At 43.2% G+C, this 19,543-nt stretch overlaps 1 protein-coding gene across 1 annotated transcript in view; it reads left to right on the top strand.

Moving 5' to 3' along the window:
• CSMD2 (CUB and Sushi multiple domains 2) overlaps window positions 1-19,543 on the top strand; it is a 588,341-nt gene that overhangs the window by 530,049 nt on the left and 38,749 nt on the right. Inside the window, exons 48-53 of the mRNA XM_063104124.1 lie at window positions 1,598-1,744; window positions 4,349-4,537; window positions 9,257-9,442; window positions 10,232-10,426; window positions 13,065-13,238; window positions 14,436-14,609. Of these exons, the coding sequence (XP_062960194.1) occupies window positions 1,598-1,744; window positions 4,349-4,537; window positions 9,257-9,442; window positions 10,232-10,426; window positions 13,065-13,238; window positions 14,436-14,609 (1,065 nt within the window). The remainder of the gene's footprint in view (window positions 1-1,597; window positions 1,745-4,348; window positions 4,538-9,256; window positions 9,443-10,231; window positions 10,427-13,064; window positions 13,239-14,435; window positions 14,610-19,543) is intronic.

Here is a 19,543-nt window from a genome sequence, read left to right as displayed (position 1 = left end):
ACAGCTGCTGCAGTCAAGGCCACTACTTGGTTAAGATTGTGCTGTGAGATGCGCCTGGGCCAGGACTCCATTTACTACCCTCCCCAACCCTCACACACCCCAGCTGTAACAGAGCAGCCACCCTAGTGCTTGGGAACCCCAGGTAGCAGCATCAGTTCACACCCTGTACCCCAGTCTCTGGTGTATCTGGACCTGACATTTTCTGTAATATTCAGTTATCTGAGTAAATAGTGGTAGGTCTTTGGGGGGAAGAACTGGAGGAATCACTACTATGTACAATTGGTGTCATTTTGCAGGGTCCTCTTTTGCACAGACCCTGTCTCTCCTTCCGTCCAAGGGTTCTAGAATGGGAAATGAAACCTGGCTCAGGTCTGCAAACTGGGCAAAGGATTGCTACTGTCCCCTGGGGGTGGCTTTCCTCACCCTCTGGTTATCTACTCATGATGTTTCGTTCATGTATTTATAATTTGGGGGCAGCCCTCTTTGGCTGCCCATCTATCTTGCCCTTAGGAATAACGTGTTCTCTGAGCCATCTCCATAGATCCTGCAGGTTAGGCTGCCATTTTAGTAACTGTGCTAACCTAGCTCCTGACTAAATGCTTCCACCTGGTGGCCTCTGCACTCTGGGGTCTTCTCATCCTCAATGCTACTAGGGAGCCAGGTTCCGTGACAGCATCTCCTCCCCTCGGTTTCAGCCTACCGAGGACAGCCGTTACTCGGGTTTTCATTCATGCTGGTGCACACCCCCTCACCAGTGCACTCTTTATTGCTTTAGTCAATTGAACGTCCTCCAGGCCCTGCAGATGAATGCAGTCAGCTGGAAGGCATTCCGCTCTTCCACAAGAGAACTATTCTACCCACCGCTTCTCCAAGCCTGTTGAGCCCTCCCTTCACAGTTTGCCACAGCAGTTCTGATGACTCTCCTCTGTATAATGTAGTCCATTACTTTCTCCAAGCTTCTAAGAGCTGTCTCAGGAGCATACTAGAACCTTCACTCAGGGCCTTTTTCAGGGTGAGAAATCCTGCATTATGCATTATCCAGCTTTACGTCCTGCCTGGCTTGAGCCGGCCCCTCAGGATGCAATCCCAGGCATTTAAGGCTGGACAAGGGAAGAGGGAGGCCTTTCTTGAAGAGGCTTGGAAAGGAATATTGAGGGGCTCTGTTACTTATGACTCTGAGACATGATGTTTTCCTCTAGCGTTATTGCTATATATTCATTCAACAAATATTGTTTCTATATGGCAGGCACTGAGCTGCTTTTATGCACAAGAAAGATAGGGTGGCCAACAGGAAGAAGCCCCCAGTTTGAAAATCAGCTCTTCCATTAACCAACCACTTGACCTTGGTCAAGTCCCAAAATGGCAAATAGATTCCATTTCACCTGTCAACCCCTATAGGTAGGCAGGGACTTCCTAGAGCACTGCTCTAGAGCTGGGCTCAGGAGGAAAGAGCACCGTGAGCAATGCCTGCGGATGCAGAGAGAAGGGAATGTACTAAGGGTTTTGCTGCCCCTGAACAAGTTACCCCACCCTTGAGCCCTGGAGGCTGTCTGTGATCGCCATGACGGTCTGTATTACTGCATCCTTCTCTCCTCAGGACCCTCAGGACAGAGTCCTCTACTGAAAGCCCTCAGTGGGAATTACTCAGCTCCTCTGATTGTCACCAGCTCAAGCAACTCCGTGTACCTGCGCTGGTCATCTGACCATGCCTACAATCGGAAGGGCTTTAAGATTCGGTATTCAGGTAAGTAAAACATGAGGACTCCTGAGAAGGGCCCTGGCCCCAAGCCCCTTAAGTTGCTCACCCAGAACACCCAAAGAAGCCAGGGACTGGCTTCTCATCAAGGTATCAAGCCCATCTCCTCCTCTAAACCTCCCTACCCACAGCTGAACAAGTGGTCCTTGGCATTTTCCTACCTCCTCTTCTTCTAGTCCTTTCCCCACTTTTAACTTCTCTCTATTCTTCTCAAATTGCCAGGTGTGTCTTTAGGAAAAGTTTAATTATTATATATGATCTGATGATGCCTAAAGGTGATCTTATCCCTTTAGGAAATGTAGGACATGTTAATAAAAGTTCCTTAAAACTAAAAATCCCTAGGACATGGGTCGCTAGCTGGCAAATGTTAGACAAGCAGCAAAGATGGGCTGTATTTTAGGTCCAGGAGCTTCTCTTCTGCTCCGCAAACCATATCCCAAGGTCAGAGTCACATCAAAGGCCAGGCCCACCAGATGGCTGACCCCGGCAACAATCTATAAGGAGCACAACGATATCCCGGAGTGCAATGAGATGGAGAAAATTGAATTTATCTGAACTCCCATCTCGGGGATTACTGTCTGGGGCTGGAAGAAAACTTGAGAAGCTGCTTGATGCCCACTTTGAAGGGGGTGGGTCCAGTGATCTGCTGGCTGGGCTCTGCCAGCTCAGAGGCAGATATGAATTGCTTATGACCCCGGGGGGCTCCACTGTGCCCCAGTTTCCTGCTTCAGTTCCTCTTCAGCACTCTTTCCCCTGGCTGCATTGGTCTACATTCCAAACAAATGTTGGGCAAATTTTCAAAGAATATTGGTCGGAAGGGATGTCAAATTACAACCTGTCAGAGGTACCACTGGTCTCAGTCCAGCTCTTCTTACAGGCCTCCTACTTGCAAGGCCAGCCCAGACTTAGAGGGCGCATGTGAACAGTCCTAAAGCACCCCTGGGTGTGCTTCCAGGGAAGACCAACCGGGTGACACTGAGGGTGTCTGGGAGGAGGTGGATCTTTACTATCAGAGTCCGTTTCCTCTGCAAAGCCCACCCAGACTCTCCTTTCTCTGCTGCACACAGAGGAGGAGGGTGGCTTCATGACTGGGTGCCCCAGGGTCAGTGACTAGCTCTGTCACTAGTTCCTTCAGTTTTCTCATGATGAAAAAGAAATCTTAAGGTCTCTCTCAGAGGAGAGTCAGGCTGAGTTCTTGGCAGCTGCTCACATAAAAGGGAAATACAACCGTTTAGTAGTAGTTCACTATGCTGTTTGCTAAACTAGGATCTAAAAGCCATTAAGAATTGCCATTCCCTTGATGTTCTAAAGACTAACATGTTTGAGAGTAATGAGTCAATTGTTATTACAATACACGTGCCATGTAGAAAGGGAGTTAATTACATGGTGCAACAATGAGTACTTAATAGTTAAAATACAGTAGACTCATGTAATTTGCACATGCGTCTATCACTATGACTAAGTATATTTCCATAACTGCAGTTCTTGCTTCTGAGTGAAGTAGGCACGTAGGTACAAGGCCACAGGGCACAGCAGGAGCAAGGCCACACATCAGGCTTGGAAGGGAGGTTTTGAAAACACCCACAGAGGGATGTAATCACCAATAAGGGGTCAGAGGACCTCCCCATGGGAGGGTGTGAGAGAAACCTGCACCCTCATCCTGCCTCACCCCTGTCTGCCAGGAGACCCAGCCAGGGACTCCTAGAGCAAACGAAGTGGGTGTTCTGCTTGGCCCTCTAGTCATCCCTCTTTCCCGGCCTCACAGAACTGAGGGTCCCCAGTAGGGTTTGTAAAGTGAGTTCTCGCAGGCTGGGATTTTTGTCTGTTCTGTTCATTCCTAGCACTTACGACAGCATTTGGCACATAAGAGACACTTGGTATCTATTTGTTGAGTAAGTGAATGAAATGAGTTGAAGCCACATGTTGAAGGGAAATTAGCACTGTAGGGACATTTCTGTCCTGGATTGCCATGAGTTCATGTCATCCCATTCCCCTACACAACAGAAAGAAGGAGAACGACCATTTATTGAGCACTACATGCCCTGTGCTGTGCTGGGGGCTTTACAGACACGGTCTCATTTAAATTGTCGAAAAACCTACAAGGCAGGTATCACCAGACCAATTTATCCAGGAGAAAACTGGGGCTAAACAAGCTTCAGTGACATGTCCCAAGTCACAGACCTGGTAGGAAACAGGACTCAAGCCCAGGCTTAACTGGCTTCAATATCTGTATCCCTGCGGTCACACCTTTCTGGATCCAAATCCACCGGCTTCTACCGCCAGGTCTGTCTGGGAGCTGAGGGGACTGGCGTGCCTGGACTTAGCTGTTCAGCCAGTGCTGCCTTCAGGCTGCAAAGGGAACCCAGTGCTTCACGTGGCTGGTTTTCCATTTTCATTTGTCTTGTTTTGGCTTTACTAAACTGACCAGCTGCTTTTCAAAATCAACCTCTCAGACCGTCCTAAATAGCAGAGGATCTGGTGGTGGCAAAGACAAGCAAATGGGGGGAGGAGACAGGGGAAGTGGCCTACAGGAAGGACCATGTCTGTCTTCGTACTTGAACTTGGTGCCCTGAGCCTTGTCTCATTGTTCAGCCCCTTACTGCAGCCTGCCCAGGGCTCCACTCCACGGCTTCGTCCTGGGCCAGACCAGCACCCAGCCCGGCGGCTCCACACACTTTGGGTGTAATGCCGGGTACCGCTTGGTGGGACACAGCATGGCCATTTGTACCCGGCACCTCCAGGGCTACCACCTGTGGAGCGAGGCCATTCCTCTCTGTCAAGGTGAGGAGCAGGCGGGAAGGGTGTCACAGGGTGGTTGGATCCCACTCACATCTTGGGCTTGTCCCAGGACCAGTCACTTCCAGTGTGGGTTTCCCCATGGAAAATTAATCTGTTCTTTCAGCAAACATTTACTGAGTATCCTTGACAGCTTGAGCCCTGGGGATGACATATGCATAGCAGTCTCAGTATTTTCAGAGCCATGGTGGAGGTAGGTATGTGGGCACATAAATGCACAATGACAGAGGAAGGAAGTGCTGTAGCAGGAGTAGCAACAGTTTTATGGGAGCCCAGAGATGCCAAGGGGATAACTTCCTCCTGGACAGCTGGGGGGGGTTGCTCCCCCCGGAAGAGGGCATGCTCAGACTTGGACTCACGGAGCAAGTGAGTTTATCAAACACTGGATATGCACCAATCAGTTTGCATGCATTATCTTTTATAAAGTATGAGGTTTTTCTTCCTTAAAGTAAAATACATTCAGACTAGGAATCTGGGGGGAAAAAAAACTGCAGATAATGCAAAAGAAAAAAGTGAAAATGACCTATCATCCTATATCACCTGGGATCGCCACTGTTAACATTTCAGCACATTTCCTTTGCTCACATATATTGATTTCAAAAGTAGGCTCATCAGGCAGGAGCAGGGGGAAGCCAAATCCAGCCGCAATGAGATAAAGAGCACACCAAAAATACCATTTCCACACGGGTGGCCCACCATAGTCACTGCAGTAGCCACCACTGCCAGAAAAGCAGCTAGTGGCTAAAGCCATCGTCACAGCCACCATGAAGATGGCACACCAGACTCTCAACTGCATTGAGAGTCACTAGTGGAGACCAAAAAGAAAAAAGGAAAAAAAAAAAAAAGAAGAGGTCCTCTCTTCCCACAAAGCACACTCCAGAGTAAAAGAAGCAGCAGCTGCTATACGATAATAGTGGGAAACCTGAACACATTTCTCTCAGTACTGGGCAGATCATCTAGGCAACAAATCAACAGAGAAAGTTAATCTATCAGAAGGAGAGAACAAATCTTTGGTTATTAGAGGGGGGGAGGGGGCTGGGAAGAGATTGGATAAGGGGCATAATGAATAAGTCTGATTTGTAATAATGAATATGCTAATAAAAAAATAAAATAAAAAAATAGGCTCATCAATGCACAAAGCTCTTATTATTTTGTTACATCTTTCACATACTTAAATACCTGCACTTCCTTATTATTTTCAATAATTGCATAGCATTATGGGAAACTAAGTATCATCATTTGGATTTCTATATTTTTGCTACTATAAACTTGTAATTACATCTTTATGAACGTCTATATTTATTTTCTTAAAATAAATTCACAGAAACGAGGTTGTTGAATCATAACACATGCAAAATGTGTAGCTTTTGGTACTTATTGCCCTCCAGAAAGTTTGTCCTCATCTATACTTCCACCAGCAGCACGTGAAAGTTGTCTTTTCTCCCACAGTCTCAACATTATGTACTGCATTAAAAAAGAAGGCAAGAACTTTGCCAATTATATACACAAAAACAGGAAATAACATTGCTGTTTGATTTTGTTTTTCTTTGGTTCCCAATGTGGTAAAGTACCTTTTCATGACATCTATCATCTCTGATCCTCACAACCTTCTCGCATGTGCCTACACTTTCCCAAAGAACATAAACAACGTGTTATTCATGTTCTATTATAAGTCCTGAGCAAAGGTCACAAAGAACTGACAGTCCACAAATGGCAAACGTCATTTGGCTTCAGTATCCATGTCTCTAACTGCATCAACACAGACAAGTCTTTATTCCAGAGCTCCAGCTGGATCCTACCAAGCCTCTCTGTTATCTCTTGTCACCACCCAAAGTTAAGCCCCCTTAGACTTCTGTCCACTCATCTTGCACCCTAAGCTTCCCACTGATGCTGTCCCCCTCGGCCACCCCCTCTGTGTTTTCTGGAGCAACAAGCCTACACCCTTGGTCACTACCCAGAAGGCTCTCTTCACTTCCTCCATGCAGACTGTGCCTGCCCTCTGAGGGCGTATACCGTGGCCCTTTCAAGTGGAGGGTGTTACTTCCTCCCCTCCTCCACTTCCCACATAACTCAGGGCCAGGAGGGCCTGGTGTTCTTCCAGTTCTCAATGGCTGCTTCCAAACCATGACTTCTCCACCACCATTAGAGATTCTGTGCCTCCTGACGCTTTCTCTCTCCCTCCCGCTCCCCTCCTCTCACTCCACATAGTCTCTCCCTCAGAGATCTCTTTCCACCACTACCTTCAAATACTTTGTGGTCATATCCCCTCCTCTCCTACCCACAGGAAGCATCCCTCGTACCTCTTGGGTTTGAGGAACACTGTTTGGCATGGAGATCATAATACTCAGGCTTTTAGTCTCTCAGGCTGGGAAGTTATCTTCTGTCCTCTAACCACAAGAGCAGGGTCGGTGAGAAGTGGCTGCCCACTTCTCTCTCTGGCTCTCTCCAGGTTAAGTGTCCATGCAACATGTCAGTGGGGATCGAAGTATTTTTTTGCAAAAGGTTTAGGAAGCACGGCAGTTAGTTGATCTGATATGACAATTTGAATGAGGTAGGACCACTGAAGGAGCTCAAAGGCTTGCTGTTTAGGCATCAGAAGAATCTCTTGTTTAAATGCTCTCCTGTGTCCTCATTCCTTGTCTGTTCCTGATCCTCCTCCTCTTTTGGTCCCATGTCCAGCCTCTGAATCCTTCTTCCATCTCCTCTCTCCTTCTGGATAGTCCACCCTTCCCCATGTCATAATGGAGCCCCAGCCAATGCCTCTTCTTAGTTCTGGGAATTACAGTAGCATCGAGGATCATTGTTAGTCAATATGCGTGGGATTTTCCTCTGCTCAAGTTTATTCTGGCTCAGCGTGAGGGGGGTCTGAGCTCTAGGCTAGCTGCCAGAGGGAGAGGGAGATGAGAGACAGTAGTGGATACCTTGATTCTGACTAATCTCTTCATCCGCAACAGCTCCTGAACTATCTAAGGGCAAGTATGGTTTGAAGACATTAATTTCTTTCAAAGACAGCCATCTATTCTTGCCTAAGTTATGTATATTCTTCCTATGAACATAATGTTGACCCTCCTCCCTGCCATGTGGCTGCACACATTCCTCTCCTGAGCTGTCACTTTGAAATTCCTTTTCTTTGCACTCCTGAGTTAGTTCTATCATTTTTCATATCACATATCTCGCCCTTTCTTGATTTTCACCCTCTTTTTGGTACAGCACAGCTTTAAGTAAATTCCTCATGAAAGGTTTATGAGAGGCAAACATTCTGAGTCTTTAAATGTATAAAAATGTCTTTATTTTTGCCCTCACATTGCTTGGTAGGTTGACTAGGTCAAGTTCTAGGTTACAAATCATTTCCTTCAGAAGTTTGCAGGCTTTGTTCCATTGTCTTTGAACACCCATCTCTTCTCATCCCTTCAGAGTGATGGCATATTTTCTCTCTCTCTCAGATCTTGTAGCACCATCTCTGTGTCATTGGACTTCTGAAATTCCATGTGATGTGTCTACGAACGGTTCTCTTTGTGACTCTTTGGCTCCCTTTCCACCTGAAGACTTGTGTCTCTCTTTGGCTCTGATATTTTCTTCCGTGATACCCTTCCGCTTTCTCTGTTCTCTCTTTCTGGAGCTCTGAACAGCTGGATTTTGGACCTCCTGGACTGATCCTCTGTGTTTTCGGTCCTTTTCTCTCATTTTGGGTGTCTCTATTTTTGCTCCATATTCTGGGAGGGTTCATTTAATTTTAACCTCCAACTCTTCTATTTAATGCTTATTTTGGCAAACATATTTTTAACTTAAAAGAGCTCTTCCTTGTTCTCTTTTTGTTCTTTTTTCAAAGCACTCTGTTCTCATTTTATGAGTACCATATGTCACCTTGTCTTTCTCAAGATACCACTAATCAGAGGTATAAAGATTATCTATCGCTATTTCCTGAATTTAATCTGTTTCCTAAAGGAGTTTTTTTTCCATTTTTTAATCTTACCTTTGTTTATCTCATTCACACTGCTGGGGTTTTTTCATATGTATAGTAATCCTTGATTGTTTATATTTAAAAAGCAAAGACTAGGTTGATTTTTCCAGGTAACAGAGGTAGGTTACCTTTGTTGTTATTATATACAGACATTTTTGCACACTAGGTCTCTCCCATGAATCAGAAGTTGAGTTGAGTATGTGGCAGAGATGAGAAGGCAGAGGGGAAGGCCTTTGGCGGAGAGGACTTAAATCCTAGAATTAAAAGAGTTTTCCTCTGGGATGCCAACCCCACCATACAGGCCTAATTCTAGTTCTCTCAAGGGAGCTCTTGTGTGTGTGTGTGTGTGCGTGCGTGCGTGCGCGCGCGCCCCTTAAATGAAAAAGAAAACCTTATTTTCTTTGGAGAAGAGGTGCTTGAATTCCTCTACACAGTATTCTTGGGAAGGGATAGGGGAGAACTGGTCTCACCCTAAGGCTCCCTCCCATATATTTTAGACTGCAGCTTTTTTGCTCCATTTAATCCATCAACACACTTCTATTTTCAGTCCATCTCTTAGATTTTTTTCTCGAAATCTCCTCGGTTGATAATTCTTTTTTTCTTTTTTATTATGAGTCTTTGCCCTTTTATTAGTTTTTACTATAATTTTACTAGGATCTCAGGGGGAAAAGAAAGATAAAACTATAGTCTCAGAACACCATCTTGAAGCAGAAATGCTCATGACATCTTTTTTCCTTTGCTAGCTCTTTCCTGTGGTCTTCCTGAGGCCCCCAAGAATGGAATGGTGTTTGGCAAGGAGTACACAGTGGGAACCAAGGCAGTGTACAGCTGCAGTGAAGGCTACCACCTTCCGGCAGGCACCGAGGCCACTGCAGAGTGTCTGGATACAGGCCTGTGGAGCAACCACAATGTCCCCCCACAGTGTGTCCGTGAGTCCCTGGGCAGTGGAGGCGGGTGTGAGGAGGGGCTGGGTAAGAAGCTGAGAAGATTTCTGCAAGGAATGAGCTAAAAGCACAGTAATGAGGAAAAAACATGTACATGGAGATTGGGGAATTCATGGAAAGGAGACGGGTAGGTGGTGTCATCTACCAACTTGGGATCCCATTTGAAGTTGCTCTCAAAGCAATGATAGTCCATCGTGCCTTTAGATGTTTCCATAAACCACCATAGAACTTAGGAATGACCCTGTTCACTCCATTTTAGATGGAGAAACTGTCAAAGTTTGCATGAATGTCCCTTGATCACAAAACTCTAAAATGACAACTTTTAGATCAGAGTCCCAAACTGGAAGCCTTAGGGGCCATATTCCATCAGAAGGTATAGGTTTTTATTCTGTTATGTTTGGCCTACACTGCACTTTAAAAAAAAAAGAATTGAATTTCTTCCCATTATTTTAAAATCAGGAAATTTTACAAAAAAATCCAGATTTCTGGCTTCCCTTGAAAAATGAAGATCTGACCAAATGGAACTTGGATTCTCACATCCCACAATCGCCATTAACTGAGCACCACTTCCCCATTTTGGGGGGCAGATCTCCACTCCCCAGTTTGCCACATTCCCCACCCAACCCACTTCATTCATTCCCTAACCTGCCTGGGAACTGGAGATCCTTGGATTCATCATTACTACATTAAGGTCTCCCAGTTCCCAGCTCTGGATTCTTGCAATATCTTCCATAATTAATTAATTACTTTCCTCCCTGCTCCTTGTTTCCCCAGCTGTGACCTGTCCAGATGTCAGCAGCATCAGCGTGGAGCACGGTCGATGGAGGCTCATCTCTGAGACACAGTACCAATTCCAGGCCCAGCTGATGCTCATCTGTGACCCTGGCTACTACTACACAGGCCAAAGGGTCATCCGCTGTCAGGCCAACGGCAGATGGAGCCTCGGGGACTCTATGCCCACCTGCCAAAGTAAGCCCAGGAGGGGAGTGTGGGCAAGTTTGGCACAGTGCCTCCTACCTGAACTATCTCATACATGGGACGAAATGGGGAGGGGGACTAGAGGGGTATCACCAGGGTTTGCAGCATACCTCTTTTTGGACACTCACCAAGAATCAGGAGCTGGGAAAATGCCCACTCCTTTAAAGAAGTACTTCTCAGCATCTTTCATCTTATTAAAAGCTGCCTTTGTCCAGTTGAGCATGCACTGATTCATTAATTCAACACTCACTAGGCCCCTACTATATGCCAGGTCCTGTAGAGGTACAAAGATAAAGCATTGTGGTTCCTGCCCATAAGGAGCTTATAATCTACTGGAGAAGCAGGCAGATAAGGAGGCAATGATAATGTGGTGTGATAAGACCCACAATGGGAATATATATAGGAGGAATGAGGATAGCACAGGGGACAGGCCACCTAAGTCTCTCTGCCTCTCCTTGTTTATTGTTAATTATTTTTCTTTGGTTCTTTAATATAGCTTTAAAGGTCAGGGTCCCCGGGAGGCAACTCTGAGACAGAAGTTTGTTAGGAAGTGCTTTTGGGATCAACACCTCCAGAAAAGAAGGGGAGGGGAGGAGAAGGGAAGGGAAAGAAGCAGGAGGGGAAGAGAAGGGAGCAGGACTCGGCAGAAGGAGAAGCTGAGCTCTGATGCAGCATCAATGAAAGCCTCAGCTGACCCCCAGGGAGCTCGGAGGCTGGAATCACCCTTCAGAATTGTCACAAGTTGGTAACAGTAAAAAATAAGTAACCTGACTAAAAAATGGGCAAAGGAGCTGAATAGGCATTTCTCAAAGGAAGACATACAGATGGCCAGCAGACACATGAAAAAATGCTCAACATCACTAATCATCAGGCAAATGCAAATCAAAACTACACTTGAGATATCACCTCATGCCAGTTAGACTGGCCATTGTCAAAAAGACAGAATAACAAATGCTGGTGAGGATTCAGGGAAAGAAGAACCCTCCTACGTTGTTGGTGGGACTGTAAATTAGTACAACAACTATGAAAAACAGTCTGCAGATAGAACTGCCATACGATCCAGCAATCCCACTGCTGGGTATATACCCAAAGGAATGGAAATCATCATGTCAAAGGGATACCTGCACTCCCTTGTTTATCACAGCTCTATTTACAGTAGCCAAGAGTTAGAACCAACCTACATCCATTGTCAGACGACTGGGTAAAGGAAAATGTGGTATATATACTCAATGGAATACTATTCTGCCATAAAAAAAAAAAAGGAAATTCTACCATTCACAGCAACAGTGATGAACTGAGAGAAAATTATGTTAAGTGAAATAAGCTGGGCATAGAAAGAGAAATACCACATGTCCTTACTCATAAGTAAGAGCTAAAAATAAAAGTAAACAAATAATTTTTTTTTTAAAAAAAGCATACAACAATCACAATACTACATTGAACTTTCAAAAGAAAAGAACAGAACTAAGGTTACCAGAGGTGGGAAAGGAGGAAGGGGAGTGGGGGGGGGGTACCTAGAAATTGGCAAAGGGCCACAAAAATGATTATATTGTATAATGTTGAGTATACTAATTATCTTGATTTGAGCATCACCTATTGCACACAGGTATTGATATTCAACACGGTACCCCACAGATATGTACAATCAATTATGTTTCAACAAAAAAAAAAAAGAATTGTCACAAGTTGGGGCAAGGAAGCCTTTTAACCCCCACACTGACCAGTCACTGGATTCAGGCTGGCCCAGGAAGGGAGCGTGACCTTGGGTGGGAGGACTCTTCAACCAAAGCGATCCGAAAAAGTCTAACAGCAAAGGGTTGTTTGCCAGCACCTGGGAAATAAGTCCTTCGGTCCTACAGGGGCCTCTGAGTGGCTCACCATAGCATCCACCACCATAGGGATATGCTCATATTTATGTAATTAATAGGGATGTCACAGAGGCAGTAAGTGATTGTAATGGGGTGGAAGGAAATAGCTTGTCAGTGAGAAGTGGGAGTTGAGACTGGTGGAAGGAGTGGTACCTTCTATCGCCTGTGGTCCCGTGCACTGCTGTCTTTTGCACTGTGGAGCTCAGTGGAATACAGCCATGTGTGTGGCAGAGTAGAAGTCACGAGCATGTTAGGCTGTGACTGCAATGCAGCCGCTCACACTTCAGTGCAACCATCAGGCCCCACCTCACATGTTGGCTAGAGGCCATCAGCCGAGCTCTGTTGAGTAGGAGTGGGAGGCTGCTGCTAGGCCCAGCACAAAAGGACAATGACATTGATTTGTAGTGTCTGCCTGAGCACTAAGGACGGTACCACAGAAGCGCCATCTCTTCCTAAGCACAGTGTACATCTGAACTGCCTGAGGAGTTTTTTAAGATCTACATGCCTGGGCCTTATCTCTGGAGTGTGAGTCATAAGTCTAGAGTAGAACCTGGGCATTTAAAAAGCTTCTCGGTGCTTCTGGAGACACCTCCAGATGGGGCATCCCATCACATGTGTCCGGACCACCACCCACAGTCTGGTCATGAGTTCCAGTAGAGTAAGGTTAAAAGATCTTACTTTGTCATTATTCTTGCTAAGCAGAAGCAGCACATGTCCCTCCTCCTGGGGCTGGCTCACTGAGCATGTTATGATCCTTTTAGTCATCTCCTGTGGAGAGCTCCCCATCCCCCCCAATGGGCACCGCATCGGGACATTGTCTGTCTACGGGGCAACAGCCATCTTCTCCTGCAACTCGGGATACACGCTGGTGGGCTCCAGAGTGCGGGAATGCATGGCCAACGGGCTCTGGAGTGGCTCCGAAGTCCGCTGCCTTGGTAAGCAACCACCCAGGCCTATCCTGCTCATTTTTCCCCCTCAGGACAGGTTAGATCTTTCCAAAGCTGGAATCCAGTCTTTGAACAGTATCATTTTAACTTCGTAATGAAATGTTTAACCCAAACACCAACTCTTAGGCATCTAGTATGATCAATACCCTGAACTACCTTCTCTCGGGGCACCCAAAATATGAGAACTTCAAATCCCATGAGACAAGCCTTTGAGGGTTTCTCATTCTGATCAGAAAGACAATCCCTTCTTATTGGCCCTTGTATGATAGCGAAGCCCCAGTCTCCACCTTTGGGAAACTTGCAGAGACGCATTCCTGTAAAACACCTAAAATACCTTTTGTATTGCATATTAGCAAATTTTCCTTATGTATATATGTACTAAAGCAAATGACAGAAGCGTAAAAACAACCTGGCTTACAAAGTTATCGCTTCTGCCATAGTAAATTCATTCCCTTCCTGAGCCTTAGATTCTAAGGCTCTCTCTCCTCTCACCCCTTTCTTGGACCACTCAAGTCCAAAAGAGGATCCCAGCTATACAAACCTAACAAGATATATTGGATGGTCTGTCCTGGGGTGAACAGTGCTGCCCTCCTGCTGTCTAAGGCCCCTGTTAAGGACAGTCACAGGGTATTTCCACGCAGAGCCAAAGGAACCTGGTGGAAATGCCAGGAATACACTCTACCCAAACCTCATTTGATAAAAATAATTCACCTAAGTGCCACTCAAGAAGAAGGGAGAATGAATTTAACAAAACCATCTGTTTTTGCATGGTTGTTTTCAACATAACTAGGCTTTCACTGCCTTCATGTTGACCATGGTGTCCTCCATGCAATAGACCCTCAGTCAATTCTGGTTGATGAGAAAAGGAGGGGGACGGTCCCAGAAGCAGGGAGATAACAGTGTTCATTTTTCACCTGTGTACAGGCCCAGAAACTAAAGCTCAGAAGTGGATGGCCACTTGAGATGCAAGCTTGGGATATGGGGTTGCCAAGTCCTCAACAGTGTCTAGGATTCCTGAAGTCACTCCTGGATAGCTATTCTCAGGGGGAGGTTGGAAAAGTGATGGTGGTTGGATAATTGGTCCTTTTCCCCACCATCCCTGCCTCTCCCCACCTTGACCATGCTCCACCTCATTTTATATAAACTCATCTTTGGTTTTCTCTTTTCCCCCATTTCCAACCAAAGCTGGACACTGTGGGACTCCCGAGCCCATCGTCAACGGACACATCAATGGCGAGAACTACAGCTACCGGGGCAGCGTGGTGTACCAGTGCAATGGCGGCTTCCGCCTGATCGGCATGTCTGTGCGCATCTGCCAGCAGGACCATCACTGGTCGGGCAAGACCCCTTTCTGTGTGCGTAAGTATGTCATCCATTCTCCCTAGTCATGGGGCTCAGATTCAACATGGATTTTCTCCCTTGTTCTCTTGATTAGGTTTTGCGTATTTGTTAATTTTTTTCAAAGATGTAATCATTACATCTCTGTTTTCAGTTCTCTGCATCATTAGTTACTGCTTTCACCTTTACTAATGTCGCCTTGTGATTTCTTTTGGTTTATATTTTTGTTCATTTTGTAGCTTTTGAGTTGGGAATTTAATTCATCTATTTTTATTCTTTCACTTGTATTGATTTGGATATAAGTGTTTAAGGCTATAAATTTCTTCTGATCACTGCTTTAATTGTATCCCATAGATTGTCATAATGAATATTTATTATTTATTAAAAATTCTGTAATTTTGATATTAACTTCCCCTTTCACCTAGAATATTTTAATAGAGGAGTATTTTTTTATTTCTAGGTGGAAAGGCCTTTTTTTGTTTTTATTTTGTTATTTATTTCTAATTTTATTACATTACATATAATATTTCTACTTCATGGAACTTACTGATTCTTTCTTTGTGACCCAGTATTGATCAGATGTTATGAATGTTCCATGTGCACTTGAGAAAAAAGGGTATTAGGGTATAATGTTCTATATATAAATTCAAAAGAAGTATCTTATTGATAATATTGTTTGTATCCTCTGCATTGTTACTTATTTTTTGTCCACTTGATCTGTTTTGTTCTGAGGTATGCTTAAGGTTTCCTATTATTAGTGTTTCTATTTTTCTCACATTTCCTATAGTTTGTGTTATAGAAAGATAGCTGCTATGTTATTTGGTGCATAGATATTCATAACAATTATATCCCCATTGCAAGTTGTGCTTTTCAGCCCTTGAAAATGTCTTGTCACTTTTAATATTTTTTTTAGCTCAAATTTTACTTTGCTTGATATGAAGCTTGCAATCCCTACTTTTATCCTTTTGACTGATCTAATTTTGGCCATTTATCTATTTTAGCCTTTTTGAATCTCTTTAGTTAGCTATGACTCCTGCATACAGCATAGATTGGGCCTTGCCTTGTGAGTCAATTTGAAAATCTTTTTCTCTTAGTAGGTTAGTAAAACTCATTTACATATATTGATATGACTGATATGTTTGGTATTAATTCTGTCATGTTTTATTATGTGTATAATTATGGTATTTCTCTGTATATTTTCTCTGTTTTTTAAAAATTTCTCTTGTTATTTAGGAAAGTTTCTTTGTTCTGTTGTTTACTTTTGTACTTGAAATATTTGAGTGCCATTAGCCCCTGTTTTTTTATTAACCTTTATTATCTAGCATATCAATTTTTAGTAGTATCCATTGGCTTTTACCTATTGGCTATATAATAAATTTACTCTACTTTCCTTTTCCCTCTCCCTTCTTCTCCCATTTTTAGTTACATCATTTCTACTTTGTCATAACATAAGACCTTATCCTGTTCATATATTATTGTTCTACCCTTTTTCCTCACTTTGACTTTACTCAGAACTACAACTAAATATATTAAAAGCTCACCAATTCTGCTGAAGTTTTCCTAGTTATCCCTTAGTAGGGTCAAGCCCAGTGTCTAGTAGATTCCTTAATAAGGCTTCCTTTGCATAATGTTGTCCAAGTTCTTGCATATTTAAAGTTGTTTTTCTGTAACTTAAGACTTGAAGGACAACTGGATTTGATATAAAATCTTTGGTCACCATTTCTTAAACTTAAAAATGCTCTTCTATCGGCATTATTTTGCTTTACATGATACTTTTTTTTTCTCTCTTACACCTTGCTTTTCTATTGTGTATATTTAAGGTGTACAATATGTTTTGATATACATATACATTGTGAAATAGTTACGTGTGTGTGTGTGTGTGTGTGTGTGTGTGTGTGTGTGTGTGTGTGTGTGTGTGTGTGTGGTGAGAGCACCTGAAATCTACTCTCTTAGGAAATTTTCAGTGTACAGTACAGTATTATTAACTATAGTCATCATACTGTACATTGGATCTCTAGACTTACTCATCCTACTTAATTGCAATTTTGTACCCTTTAACCAACATATCCCCATTTCCCCCACTTCCCCACCATTGATAACCACAGTTCTACTCCCTGTTTCAATGTATTCAGCTTTTAAAAGTGCAAAAAAAAAAAATAGTTAAATTCTATTTTCTCATAGGTTATTTGGTGGTTTTCTGGAGATCCTGTTTACTTTTTTCCCTTTATCCTTAATGTCTAATATTTTTCCTGGGTTATGCTTCAGAGTTGACTGTTCCAAGACAATTTCCCCAGGTATTCTGTGGAACTTTGAATATATAGATTGGGGTCTTCCTTTATTTCTGAAACATTTTCTTGGATTATAGTTTTAAGTACTAGTTGAAACACTATTTTGTTTTCCTCCTTCATCAACTCCAGTTATGTGTATGTTGAATCTTCCTGGCCTCTCTTCTGTTTCAGCCTCTTTCTCTCTCATCATTTTTACTTCTTTCTATATCTCATTTTAATTCCCTTGGTTGTTCCTCTGACTTTCTTTAATATCTCTTATTCAATTATCATTTGAGAATATTCTTCATTGGGCATCTTATAATTTATTTAATTATAATTTATAATTTATTTCTCAGACAATTCTGTCTTGTTCCTCTATTTTCTTCCTGCATGCAATCGGTTACCTTTTCTTCCCATTTTTGTTCATTTCTGCTTTTATTTTTTGGTTTTCTGATTCTCAAGGTCATTTTTCATATCTCCAAATACTTGATAATATTTCATTCAGTTTAAAGTGTTGCTACAGTTTTTATATGCTTTGTGTCTTTTGTTTTTGGTGGGGAGATTTTCATCAGCTGAAATTTTTTGATTCTTTTTAACCTCTTAGAGCTTGGTATAGATTTAAGCTGATGTTTTCTGTTTATTTTGTGGCTTTAGGGTGGTTTACAAGAGTACCCTCTTCTGTCAATGTAACACTGTCTGAACCTTTTTACTGCTTTCTTTATCCCATTTTAATCCCCCTGGTTGTTTGCCGGACATTGTTTTGTTTGTATTTGATTTGTTTTTTCATAAAGGCTTTTTGTGTGTGGTAAGGGAGAGGTTGTGTGTCCTCCATTTTTTTTGTTGTTGTTGTTTGTTTCTCTTTTGTCTTGCAGACCCTAAATTTTCCCCTCATTGATTCTTTTTTCCTTTATCAACCAGAGAATGCCTCTTTTTTTTTTTTCTTCCCGAAGCAATGGGAGAGAATCACACACAATTTCATGTCCCTTTTGTATAGTCATGCACTGACATACCAGTATTCTTTTTTAATATGTTCACATTTAAGGTGGACATTCTCTTTCTAGCAGCCTTTGTAGATCAATAGTAGACCCTTCACCTGTTCCTCTCTTCTCTTTTCCATACAGTCTTGCTCTTCACAGAAGCATGAGAATTAGCTCTGCCTGGGTTTAGTGTTTATTTCTCTACTTACACATAATTTAAAGTTTGTAGCATTTTCTGTCTTGTATTTATGCTGCAGGCCTGGGTATCTTATTTTTTCTTTGTTCTTCTGGTTAATCTGCATTTTTTGGATTTAGATGACCATCATTATCCTCAGCTGCCTAGAAGTAATTTGGATAATTCTCCACTTTTCAAAGTTTCCCAAAGTGAGCCTCGATGTAAAGGGCAGATTTTTGTTCTTATTCTTTGTAAGGCAGGTTTTTGTTTTTAATTCTGCTTCATTTGGCTTTTCATATATGGGAAGAGGCAATAAAATAATGACACTTGCTCCCTAAGCAATGCATGAAAACTACTCTTAATAACTTCTCAATATTAGGTTTACAGAAAGCAAGATCTACATTCAGTCAGTTTTTCAGATGTCTAAACAAAACATATTAATTTCATCCAGAAGGTGCAAATTCAAATGCCTTCAGGAAATTGGCACACAACATGCATGAAGAGATTTAGTTTTTAAATAATAGGAAATGTTGGGGTCTGGATGGAAATGTCTGCCTGGAGTAATGACAGTGAATCTCAGGACCTGGACCATATTAAAAGGCAGTAGAGTAAAACAGTTAAGACACTCAGGTGTGGGCCTAGGTACCCTGGGTTTACATCCCAGCTCTACCACTATATATCATGTAGCTATGTGACTTTAGATGAGTCAGTTTACTTCAGTAGGTCTCAGTTTTCTCACCTATAAAAAGCAGGTCCCTCAAAGATTGTTGTGAGGATTAAATAAATTAATACATGTAAAATGGTTAGAATGGTGCCTGGTGTGGGTGTTAAGCAGCTGCTGCAGTGATGACAATGGGGGTGGTGGTGGTGGTGGTGGTGGTGGTGGTGGTGGTGGTGGTGGTGGTGGTGGTGGTGATGCCGCCACCCTGTCACATCACAGAATCCAGGATCTCATTTACCAAGAATAAAAGAATAAATATTCATAAGCGTTTACTCTGTGCTAGCCACTGTGTTAGCTGCCATCACATGTAAATCCAAGGTTTCTAACATCAGCCAGACTCAAAACTTTCCAGCTCTCCTCTACATGTCCTCCCTTAGCTTTCTTGCCAATTCCCTACACAGCCATTTCACATTCCTCTGGTCACCCATATTCTACCACCTCTGCCTATATTCTCAGCAAATAATGAACAGTTAAGATGGCCTGGAACCGGAGCTGCTGGGTTCAAACTCACATGAGCCACTTTGGAGCTGTGCTCCTTGAACAAGCCTCTTGACTCCCCTAAAATTCTGTTTTCCTATGGGGATAATGACAATGCCTACCTCATAGGGTTGTGAAGATGTGAATCCCAACAGTGATTGCTACTGGTATACTATCCTTTCTATTTTGCAGAGATGATAGAAGCCATCAGACAATCATTCCTTCCCCTTCCTGCTTCCCCACCCACACACCTGTCCTGACTGCATCCATCCTTCCCTCCCGCCCCACCAGAAGAAGAATCTCTCTCTCAGCCCAAGGCTATCTTTCCACCAGTCTCT

This window comes from Cynocephalus volans, chromosome 8 (genome assembly GCF_027409185.1).
Source record: "Cynocephalus volans isolate mCynVol1 chromosome 8, mCynVol1.pri, whole genome shotgun sequence".
NCBI classification, from domain to species: domain Eukaryota; kingdom Metazoa; phylum Chordata; class Mammalia; order Dermoptera; family Cynocephalidae; genus Cynocephalus; species Cynocephalus volans.
The sequence above is the reverse complement of the archived record's forward strand: the minus strand, read 5'-3'. Positions and strand labels throughout refer to the sequence as shown.